Source organism: Merops nubicus, unplaced genomic scaffold (genome assembly GCF_000691845.1).
Source record: "Merops nubicus isolate BGI_N331 unplaced genomic scaffold, ASM69184v1 scaffold5832, whole genome shotgun sequence".
NCBI classification, from domain to species: domain Eukaryota; kingdom Metazoa; phylum Chordata; class Aves; order Coraciiformes; family Meropidae; genus Merops; species Merops nubicus.
In genome coordinates, this window is record NW_008594135.1 from 339 (window position 1) to 11,420 (window position 11,082).

Genomic DNA, 11,082 nt, shown 5'->3' on the forward strand with positions numbered 1-11,082 from the left:
GGGCCTGACCCCAGCAGGTGGCCGTGGGGGAATGGTGTCTGCCTGGTGCTCTTTGGCAGCAGGGTCCGTGTGCATTTGGCCCCCGCTCTTGGGGATGAGCCGTCTCTCCTGCTGCAGGTCCTCCTAGAGGGGACTTTATGCACTCTTCACGTGGTGTCCCCTCTGCCTTTCAGGCAGCACCGCGGTCTGCCGCTGGGCCGCTGAAGGACGCGGAGCTGCGGGCAGCCCTGGACGTGCTGCGGGGTTACGACCTGCACTCGGTCGTGGAGGAGTGGTTCGTGGAGGTGCTGCAGACAGACCTGCAGGCCAACATCGCGCCCGAGTTCTGGAACTGCCTCGGCCAGTACGAGAACACGGCTGAGGAGCCCCAGTGCTCCTCGCTCCTTCTGGACGCCTTTTCTCTTCTCCAGTGCCGCCTGGAGCCCTACCTGAACAGCCTGGAGCTCCTGGAGAGGTGGACTAAGGCAGGCTTGCTCCTGGGGACAGGCGCTCAGATGCTGCAAGAGAAGGTCTACACCATGTTCAAAGCTATCCTTTTCTTCTCCACGTCTAAGTCCTTCCAGGAGATGATCCAGCAGTTCTACAGCCGCACGTTCAGGATATACATGCGGCAGTGGAAGAAGGAGGATGGAACGAACGAGTGCGAGAGCAGCATGAGTGAGGCCGAGCAGGAGAGCGACACGGAGGAGGGCGGAGCAGAGAGCCCGCTCTGCGCGGGCTGCAGCAGCCACAGAGAGCAGTGCTGGTGCCCCAAAGCCATGGAGCAGTTCCATCAGCTCAATGACATCCTGTACGTAGGGCACGGGGTGGTGGCTGTCGCTCGGAGCAAGCAGAGGGTCCAGGTGGGGAGCAGCAGCAGCAGGTTTTGGGGCTGGCTGGAAGCGGGGGGAGTTACACGTGAGGTCAGGCTGTGTCAGGGTGCAGGGTGGAGAGCCTGGCACAGGGTCTCTGCATCTGGTTGTCCACTGGTGGTTGAACTAGAGCAGATCTCCAGACAGAAAGTTCCTCTCCCTGGATATGAGAGTGTCTTCCTCTTGCTCTAAGGCCACCTGTCTACACAGCAGCAAACCCTTCTCAATGAAAAAGCTTTTGGTGGTTAGAAAATGATGTTTCTAAGGAAGATGAGGTAGCAGCAGTGGTGTCGTGTGTTATGTGTGGAGCATCTGGGGGCTATCAGGGCAGGCAGACTAAGAGCTCAGCCTGCAGCTGTGGGGCAGGCCCAGGGAAGGTGCCTGCAGGTACTTGGGGTGTCTTTCTGTGCTCGTACCTTTGCTCCCCTGCACTCTGAACCGAGTCACTGCCTGTGTCTGCAGCCGCCGGCTGAACTTGCTGGAGAGGGTGAGTGCTGATGCTGTCACCACCATCCTGCACAGGATGATAGAGGAGAGGATGGAGCAGCGGTGCCGCGGGGAGTACGAGCACTCCTTCCTCGACGAGTTCCAGGAGGTGAGGGGGTGGTGGGCAGCCAGGGCCCTTCCTCTGGGGACGTGCAGCTGCTCCTGTTCCTGGGCTAGCAGCTCAGGCCAGAAGCAGATTCCACCTGAGGGCGTGTGGTCCCAGGCTGTGGCTCCCACCATCCCTGGTGGAAGAGGTGGTTAAAACTCCCTGGGTTTGATTTGTGCTGGAGGGAAAGGGTTGCCCTGACCTGTGCTTAGTGGACTGTTGCATTTCACCTGGTGACGTCCGTAGGAATGAGGGAGTTCCTGTGGAAATTCTGAGGGAATTCTGTTCTGCAGACTACAAGAACATGCCGTGCTGCCAAGCCTGCAGAGCCCTCCCTCTGTGCAGGTGGGCTCGTAACTGGAATTTGTGTGGCTGTTCTCCTTCTTCTTTCCAATTTTTTGGCATCCCTTTAAAACATGAAGTGAAGATGGGAGGCGATCCTTTGGAGATGATCTCACCAGTGGGCCACGTACAGAATCCAAATCCTTCCTTGCACCTACCCAGTTGTTTTCCTGCTACCTTAAACCGAGTTTGTGTTGGGCTGTTTACCCAGTGTGACCTTAAAATAAAATTCTTCTCTGGGTTATGGCTCTTCCAGGATACAGCCCTGGCCCTGCAGGTGTGCCCTGTGCTCCCTGTTCCCTGCTGCATGACCTTGCCTCTGCCTGTGTTGAAGAGCAGCTCGTGAAGCCAGGTTGCCATGCAAACCAGGCTGCTCACTCTGGTTGCCCTGGTTTCCTCGCTGTTGGCCATGCTGGCCGTTGACGTGGTCTGCAAACACCAGCCATCACTTTAGATTTGCTTCCCTTTAGTTGCTGTGCAACACTTTCTGGATCAGACCTAGTGTGAAATGCTTTTGGATGCCCTGGAGATTGTTTAAGGGCATTTTAAGGGTGCTGGAGAAGATGCAGCTCCGCTTGTCAGGCATTGCAGGAGGTCCTCACCTTGTCAGAAGGGTGAAGAGGTTTGGCTGCAGAATATTGGAGCTTGACAGAATTAGGAAGAGGTGATTTAAAAAAAAAAAAAAAGAAGTAGAAATGGTTTCCAAATTGGGAAGATATTTCAAAAAAAAGAGAGAAAAAGCACATGCCTGGCAAGCTAAAGGGAAAACAGAAGTCTGAGAAGGAGCTTGCTGAAGGGCCCAGTGCTGACAGCAAAGCCCCTTCCTGGCCACTGCAGTCTGGAGCAGGCTGTAACAGGAGCAGATAAGCACAGGAGGAAAACTGGGGTGGTTTGATAACAATGGCATTGCTTAAAGCTGAGTTGCTTTGCATCAGTTACAGTCCTTGCCTTTTGGTCTTCAGCAGGGTTTCCACAGCTTTGCCCAGATCAATGTCCAGGTGTTCTGTAGGTCTCGGGTTTGTCCTGCTTTGTAATTAGCAGAACTTCTGTGTTCCTTCAGTCAGTTCCTCAGTCAAGGAGATAATTAAAAATTCACATAATCAAACCAAATACAGACATAATATTTTTCTTTCAGGCTGTCCAAATCCAGTTATCATAAAAATTAATATTTGCCAGCTATTAATACTCAAAAGTGCCATGCCTGTGCCATCTGAAAGGAAAAAAATAAAATGTAGAAAAAGCATTTCTTTTGAATGGCTGGATAGTGCAGTTTGAAATTGGCCTTCTGGGTATTGTAGTTGAAATTTGACAACTGCACGTTTCTCTGTATAAAACTAAATCCCAAATACAAAAAGTTAACCTTCTGATGCTGACTGTTTGGGGTTTGACTTTATTATTCAGTGGCTGGGCTGGTATTTGAGGTCTTAGTTCAGGTTTCCTTGGCAAGAGTATGTCTGCAGGTCTTTGGGACACCTTTGCTCTTCATTGATTTAATGAATGGTAGAAATTTTGGACCAAGGGTGATGTGATGGGCAATTTGCTCATATTCTCATAAAGAGAATAGTTCTTCAAGTGTAGAATGGGGTGGAATTCTGCAAGAATAGAACAGTGTGCAGATTTTTGAATATATCTCAGCCTTTTTGGAGCCCAGCGCCTATGGACAGTCCTTGGTCACTCCTTGTCTTTTCATGTGCATATGCAGGGTCTATGTCTGATATTTTCAGTTCAAGTTCATCTTTCTGGGGTGCATTTGAAGAGCAGCTGGACATAGTGCTGTCCTGGGCTGGCTGCTCACTGCTTGCTGTGGTGGCTGCCTGGTGGTGGGGTAAGCGTGGGACGTGGTTGCCCATCCAGCCGTGGTGTTCATCACCTCTGTGCCCTCCTCCTCCCCGTGCAGTGGATTGAGAAGGTGATTGGCTGGCTCAGCAGGGTTTTTCTGCACGAGGGGCCCTCGGCACGTTCCTCTCCAGAGGCCAGCAGCACCCTGAAGCGCTGGCGCTGCCACGTCCAGAGGTTCTTCTACCGCATCTACGCCAGCATGCGCATCGAGGAGCTCTTCAGCATTATTCGAGGTGGGTGTCACCCCTCCATGGTTGTTCACCCCTGGACTGGGGTGGGTGAATGGTGGTCTTCATCTCCTGAAGTGCCACACTGCCTCTTGCCTTCCCGCGGAGCTTGGCGCTGTTTCTGCTCACTGCTTGCTCTGTAGATTTCCCAGAGTCGAAGCCTGCTGTAGAGGACCTCAAGTTCTGCTTGGAAAGGACAAATCAGAGGCAGCAGCTGCTCAGCTCCCTGAAGAGTGCTCTGGAAGTGAGACTTCTGCATCCTGGTGGGTTTTGCATCCCCACATAGGTCATAGCAGTGGGTGTGAGTGGGGATCTCCTGGGGTTCATGTCTGACGAGTGAGAGGTGAGCAGGCTGTGCACATTGTGTGCTCTGTGTTGGAGTCTGCAGGGTGGGTCATAACACTGGGTGTGAGTGGGGCTCTCCTGGAGTTCATGTCTGAAGAGTGAGAGGTGAGCAGGCTGTGCATGTTGTGTGCTCTGTGTTGGAGTCTGCAGGGGCACCAGTCACTGCTCATATCCTAGTCCCTTCTTGCCTCACTTTTGCTGTACAGTGAGGAGCTGAGCCAGAAGTTCAGCTTTAGTCCAGGTGGGTCAAGGCTTCTCTGGTGTGTGTGGTCTGAGCTCCGAACTCCTGATCTGGTCTCAGCTGGTTGGCAGTAGTCCCTGAGGGGGTGTTGGTGGTCAGAACTGGTTTCTCTGATGTACAAATCCAATCTCTCCCTTTGGTTGGGGCAGTAGTGCAGCAAGGCCTTCACCTCCAACTCCTTAAAGGAGACAGAGGGCTTGGAGCATCCAGGCTGCAGGCATCCGAGCCACTGGTCTGTGCTCTGGCACTCTGACTCCCTCCACCCTCCTGCAGGAGTCAACACCTCCGACATCATCACTCTCTACATCTCAGCCATCAAGGCCTTGCGGGAGCTCGACCCCTCCATGGTTATCCTGGAGGTGGCCTGTGAGCCCATCAGGAAGTACCTGAGGTAAGAGGCCTGTGGGGCAGTTGTGGACATCCCCTTTCCCTCCCCTCCCCTGCCTGAGCTCCCTTCCTCTGGGTTGGCAGGACTCGGGAGGACACGGTGCGGCAGATTGTGGCCGGTCTCACGGGGGACGCTGAGGGCTCCGGTGACCTGGCAAACGAGCTCTCAAAAGCTGACCCAGTGACCCTGGAGAATGGCCAGGAGAGTGATGATGACATTGCAGAACCAGGAGACTGGGTTCCTGACCCAGTGGATGCAGATCCAGGTTAGATGCCACACCTGGAAGTCCTGGCAGCCTGCTGTTTTCCCTGGTGGGCTGTAGTCTTGAGCAGCTCATCTGCTGGTCCTCTAGAGCTGAGCTGGGCTGGGGCAGGTCTCTGTTCATCTCACAGTCATCTGCTGGCTTTCCCTAGGAAAATCAAGTTCCAAGCGTCGCTCCTCAGACATCATCAGCCTGCTGGTGAGCATCTATGGCAGCAAGGACCTGTTCATCAACGAGTACCGCACGCTCCTGGCCGACCGGCTGCTGCATCAGTTCAACTACAGCGCTGAGAGGTGAGGACCAAGTGCCCAACCCCAGGGCTTTCTGTGGTGAAGTCACCTGAGGAAGGTGTGCTTCAGACTCAGTCGTGTGAATGGCTGCTTCTGGAGCCAGGAATGTCTTTGGCCCTTTCCTCTGCTGCTTTGGGTTTGCATCTAGGACTTCATGCGCTCACTTCCTGAGCTGCTTCCTGCTCAGTCCTGCTCCTGGCTTGCACTAACAGGGCAGCATGTAGGAGGCTGGAGGCACCTCTTGGCTCCTTCCCACAGGTTCTAGTGGCCCTCAACCTACACAGTCTGCTTATGGTCAGCAGAAAGTGTCCAAGTCAGAAGAAGGGATGGGGCATCAGGAAACTTGAGCTGAGTTTGATCCATTGTTTCTCTTGCCAGGGAAATCCGCAACGTGGAGCTGCTGAAGCTGCGGTTTGGTGAAGCTCAGATGCACTATTGTGAAGTCATGTTAAAAGTAAACTTCTCTTTCTTCAAAATTCAAGTCCTGGGGGTCTGTGCCTTCTGGGGAAGGGGAAGGACTGGAGGAGTGACCCAAAAAAGGCTCTTTTAGCTAAGTAGGGTTCCCAAAATCCCGGTGAGGGGGGTGATTGGTGAGAGGCAGAAGCCCCTTCAAACTCACACCTGCTTTTTGAGCCCTGTGGGTTGGGTTATCCACTCTGGGGGATGGTTGCCCTGGTGCTGTTGTCTCTCCTGCCCTTCCTGCAGTAGGGTGTTCTGACTGGAGGAATGACCCAAAAAAGGCTCTTTTAGCTAAGTAGGGTTCCCAAAATCCCGGTGAGGGGGGTGATTGGTGACAGGCAGAAGCCCCTTCAAACTCACACCTGCTTTTTGAGCCCTGTGGGTTGGGTTATCCACTCTGGGGGATGGTTGCCCTGGTGCTGTTGTCTCTCCTGCCCTTCCTGCAGTAGGGTGTTCTGGTGTTGAAGAGCCAGGCTCTTCCAGCTCCTCTAGGGTTGGGACTCTGCAGTTTAATTCACTTGGAACACTGTGGGAAGAATACAGGTCTGGAGGGACTCCAGCATAGGCTGATGTTGAGTTGTAAGCCCTTCCTCAGCCTCCCCACAAATGTTCCTCAGTATGTAGCAGACTTTCTAGTGGACACACATGGTCATGTCCTTTCCAGTGCTCCCAATGTCATTTGGAGACAACGTTGGTCACCTTGTTAAAGCCTCTCCTGTACTAAGGGTTAGCACTGACTTGGAAGAGCAGGAGCTGCCTTAGCTTCCTCTGCCCTTCCCAGGATATGGCAGACTCGCGACGCATCAACGCCAACATTCGGGACGAGGAGGAGAAGCTCCCAGAGGAGGAGAGGCCACCCTTCAGCCTCGTGGCCATCATCCTGTCCAGTGAGTTCTGGCCACCACTGAAGGAGGAGAAGCTAGAGCTTCCAGAGCAGGTCAAGGAAGCTATGGAAGCCTATTCCAAGAAGTATGAGAAATTAAAGGTGAGGCAGACTTCACCTTCCCCAGAAAAGGTGCATGCAGTAACTTCGTTGTATACCATGGCTTTTGCAAAGTCCCCTTTGACATCCCTTAAATTTTAGCTGTTGGTACACCTGTGCTGTTACTGTGGGATCCCAAATCTCTTCAGCTTTGAGCTGGGGTGAGAAGCTGCCCTAGCTTAGCTATTGCCAAAAGAAAGGTTTGTCTCTTCATGGGGCACCTGTGTCATGGTAGCCATCACAGTCAGGGAGGAGAGTTCTCTAAAACAGGCCAGATTTTGGTAGTTCAATGGATACTGAGGTGGAAGTTCTTGGGCATCTTGAGTCTGGTCTAAACTTGTTGGCCTAAGTTCTGTTGTAGTAAGTGACATCCTGTCCCCGTTGGGCCTCTCCAGTACCCTGACACTCCTGCCCTGTTTGTCCTCTTGCAAAGAAGCTCTTTCACCACAGTCTCATTTTAAGATCCACCATTAGACTGGTGTTAGGGGAATGTTGCTTCCTCCTCTATCTGTGGTCTCTGACAGGTTGTTTCATTCTCTTCTGGAGGGTCCCTGAACTCCGTGGTAGGCAGGTTTCTTTACAAGCATTTTTGTTCAGTTTAACTGTGGCTCAGGCACTGAATTCATGGCCTTCTAAACAGCATGAGAAGGTGGGAGAGAGGCTTACAGAGCTGATACAAGCAAGGGTGCAGCATGCTGCTGTTCTCCAGGCACTTGATCCTGGCAGTTGGTCAGATAGAGAAGGCTGAGGTGAGTCTTGCTCTGCACATACAGAACAGGTTGGAAGCAGGAGCATCTCTCTGGAAGTCAAGGAGAGATCTGGGTAACCTCCAGAGCTGTGGTCTTGGCGTTCTCATCTCATGGGTTCCTACCTGGTGGAGTGCAGGGCACACACATCCTGGAGCACAAATGATCTGGGTCTCTCATGCCAGCCTAGTGCACACACAGATGGTTCTTTGCAGCCAGCCTGAACATAAACTTGGAGTCTCATGTAGATCTTCCTCTTTGCCTGTCCACTTGTGGTCTTAGTTCACTTCAAGCTTGGTTTTCTATATCCTTTCTTGAACTTGTTACGTAGCAGGTGATGTGAGGCTGGGAAGCTCACAGTTCTGGGTCCTGCAGGATGTGGATGCTGGCTGCTTTCTGTGCCTGCAGAAATTAGTTAGGAGAGGATGCAGGAGGGGATGCAAGGAGGGAACAGCCTCCGTGAGCATCCTCAGCCTTCAGAGCAAACTGTGCTCTTTTCACATGGGTATCAGAAGATGCTGCTTCCCTTCCAAGGAAATCCTGCCTGAGACGAGTGTTTAGATTCCAGTAGGAGTTTGTCCTGAGTGGCCCAGTTGATCTTCAAGTGTTTCCTCAACCTGTGCTTACCTTACCAGAGAGCTGTCTTTCCAGCAGGAGGGGCAAGGGCTGGACAACCACTTGTGCCAAGGAGGGTGTGTCCTGAGGGGGGGTGGGGGACAGCTGGGTGGTGGCAGTGCTGGGCAGCTCACGGGCAGGGGAGCAGCGTTTGAGTCTGGCAGAGGTGCTTGGAGCACAGCTGGCCCTGGGGCTGGAGGGACGTTTGCAGCAACTCAGCACTCGGTGGTTCCTGTGAGAAGATGTGCTGTGAGCGGTCGCTTCCCCCCTCTCCAGGCCATGAGGACCCTGAACTGGAAGTACCACCTGGGGCTGGTGAGCCTGGAGGTGGAGCTGGCGGATCGCACCCTCTCCCTGTCCGTGTCTCCCGTGCACGCTGCCATCATCCTGCACTTCCAGAGCAAGAGTGAGTGCTGCCTGGGGCAGAGCCTCGGCCTCACCCCCGGGGCTCTGTGCTTCCTGGGGTGGGCTGGGGGGTGAGAGGACGTTGCTTGGGTGGCTGAAGGCTCTGAGAGCTCTGGCAGCAGCAGCAAGACCTGGTTCATGGGCTCGGATCTCCCACAGGGCTCGGACAGGTCTCAGCACCCAGCAGGGCCACAGCTCAGCACCCAGTTTGCTTTCAGGCAGTCGCTGCATGCAGCTCCTTGCTCCTGGCAGTGTCTCCTCAGCCTTCTCCATCCTCTTCCTAAGTGCTGGGGGTTGGGCAGGGGTCCTGTTCCCCTCTCTGGCAGCCGTGGTCTCCCCAGGTACATGGACGCTGACGGAGCTGAGTGAAGTGCTCAAGGTGCCCGAGACGTCGCTGAAGCGCAAGATGACGCTGTGGCTGCAGCAGGGTGTGCTGCGTGAGGAGCCTCAGGGCACCTTCACTGTCATCGAGGAGGAGCAGAAGGACCAGCTGGAGAAGGTTGTCCTGATAGACAGTGACGAGGAGGGGGACTCGGCCATGGCCTCGCAGGCTGACCAGAAGGAGGAGGAGCTGCAGGTACCTGTCCGTGTGTCTCGACTGCTCGGGAGGCCGTCAGGACAACACAAACCTCCCATGCTTTTGGTTTTGGGAGGTCTGCTTAAGATGCTGGATTCTATTTACACTCTGGATTTGCATTTTCCACTGCAAGTGGCCAAGTCCAGCATGAGTGGTTTTTTGAAATTGGTATCTCCTGATGAATGCTCGCTGGTGCGTGTGCTGGATCACAGCCTTCCCTCTGGAAAAGCTCCAGGCTGCTGAGCCAGGCAACCATTTGGACATCTCTAAATCTCTTTTTTCAGTTTAAAAAAGAGAAAAAGTCTGAGACATGATTTCCTATTTGAAAATAGTCGTAATGTACTTGGATTCACCCAAGCAGAGCTTTTTGGCACTTAAACTGCCAAAAAGGCTTACCCAGCCCTCACAGCTGGGCCTTTGCCTTCTCTGTGTCATGGTCCCTGGACACTTCCAGTGCTTCTCCTACCTGTGTGTCACAGTGGGGGGCATGTGGTACCACTCTGCAACACAGAGGTGTCACTGGTGTTGGTGGAGGTGTCATACTGGTGTTCATCCACTGAGGGTCATGCGTGTGCTGCAGCTCAGGTCCTGCTTTCCAGCTGTCTCCCCACACCTGCTGCTGGTGGGCATTTCCCATTTAGAGATCACACGCTCGTGGCTGGGAGCAGCCCTGCTCTGCTCCTGGGATGTGGGGTGCCCTTTTCTTCCCAGTGGAGATGTCTGTGTGCTTTACTGTTGCCTGCGTGTGCCCCTCTGCAGCTCTTCTGGACGTACATCCAGGCCATGCTGACCAACCTCGAGAGCCTGTCCTTGGAGAGGATCCACAGCATGCTGAAGATGTTTGTGATGACAGGCCCGGTGGTCACCGAGATCGATATCCAAGAGCTGCAGGGTTTCCTGCAGAAGAAGGTCAGGGACCAGCAGCTGATCTACTCTGGAGGTGTCTATCGCCTGCCCAAGAACTGCAACTAGGCTGCCAGGGCCCCTGCTTGCCCCTCGGTGCCACCTCTCTGGGCCAGCACTGAGCTCCTGAGTGCCACCCTGCATCCTGCTGGGGACTTTCTCTGCCCTCGGGGTTTGTTGTGCCCTCCCCCCCAAAAAGGGTGGCCTTTCCCACAGGGAGACAGCTCAGCAGCAGTCTGGGCTCTGCACCCCACAAGCTGTGGGGCTGGGCCTGCTCCCCACGTTGCTTTTCCTTCCTTATGTGAGTGTCTGGGCTGACTTCACTGGTTAATAAAAACCAGCCACCTCCTTTTCAGATGGTACCAACTCTTTGCTTTCCTCTGGGCAGAGCACTCTTGGCATCAGCCTTCCCACGCTGAAAGGGCAGACAGGAAACTCCCCAGTCTGCTGGGCACTGTCTCCCTTCTGCTGGGTAGCCCCAGGAGGTTTTGGGAGGGGGCTGTTGGCTCCAGCTGCTGTCTGGGTCTCTTTGTGTGGCTAAAGCAGCCTCTTGTGGCTGGCTGTGAAGAGCAAGACCCTACCCAAAAACAAGTGCTCGTGCTGTCTCCTTTGGCTGATGTGGGTGGAGGACTCCAGGGTCTCCTTCCCCCTGCCTGGGACACTTAAATGGTGAGGAATAATTTTACTGTGGGATGAGGAATGCTTCAGATGGGTGAGAGGTAGGAGTGCTTCAGTGCAAGCTGTTTGGTCCTGGGGGGTCAGGGAGTGGATTCCCTGGGGGCTGGTGGGTTTGCTTTGCCATGGCAGGGATGCTCGTCTCCATTCTGCACCACGGCTGCTGCCCTCCTGGGTGCAGAGTCCTGGTGTGCCCCAGAGTTACCAGCACCACTCAGGCAGCTGGATGGGACCATCCCTGAGCTCCAGTGGGTGAACATGGTGTCCCCAGCCTGGGTGTTGAGCAGTGGGTTTCAGGGCTCTTCTGTCTCCACTGAGCCTTCCTCAGTCCTGCTTTCTGGGT

General features: G+C 54.2%; 1 protein-coding gene across 1 annotated transcript; it reads left to right on the top strand.

The window, feature by feature from the left end:
* Positions 1-173: 173 nt before the first annotated feature.
* Positions 174-10,143, top strand: ANAPC2 (anaphase promoting complex subunit 2; the record flags this gene model as incomplete). Its single annotated transcript, XM_008935639.1, has 12 exons — positions 174-790; positions 1,314-1,446; positions 3,683-3,857; positions 3,995-4,114; positions 4,711-4,828; positions 4,909-5,090; positions 5,239-5,380; positions 5,756-5,831; positions 6,618-6,821; positions 8,456-8,585; positions 8,926-9,161; positions 9,921-10,143. Coding segments are annotated over 12 exons (2,346 nt in total), but the record flags the coding sequence as incomplete, so codon positions are not given.
* Between the last annotated feature and the right edge of the window lie 939 nt (positions 10,144-11,082).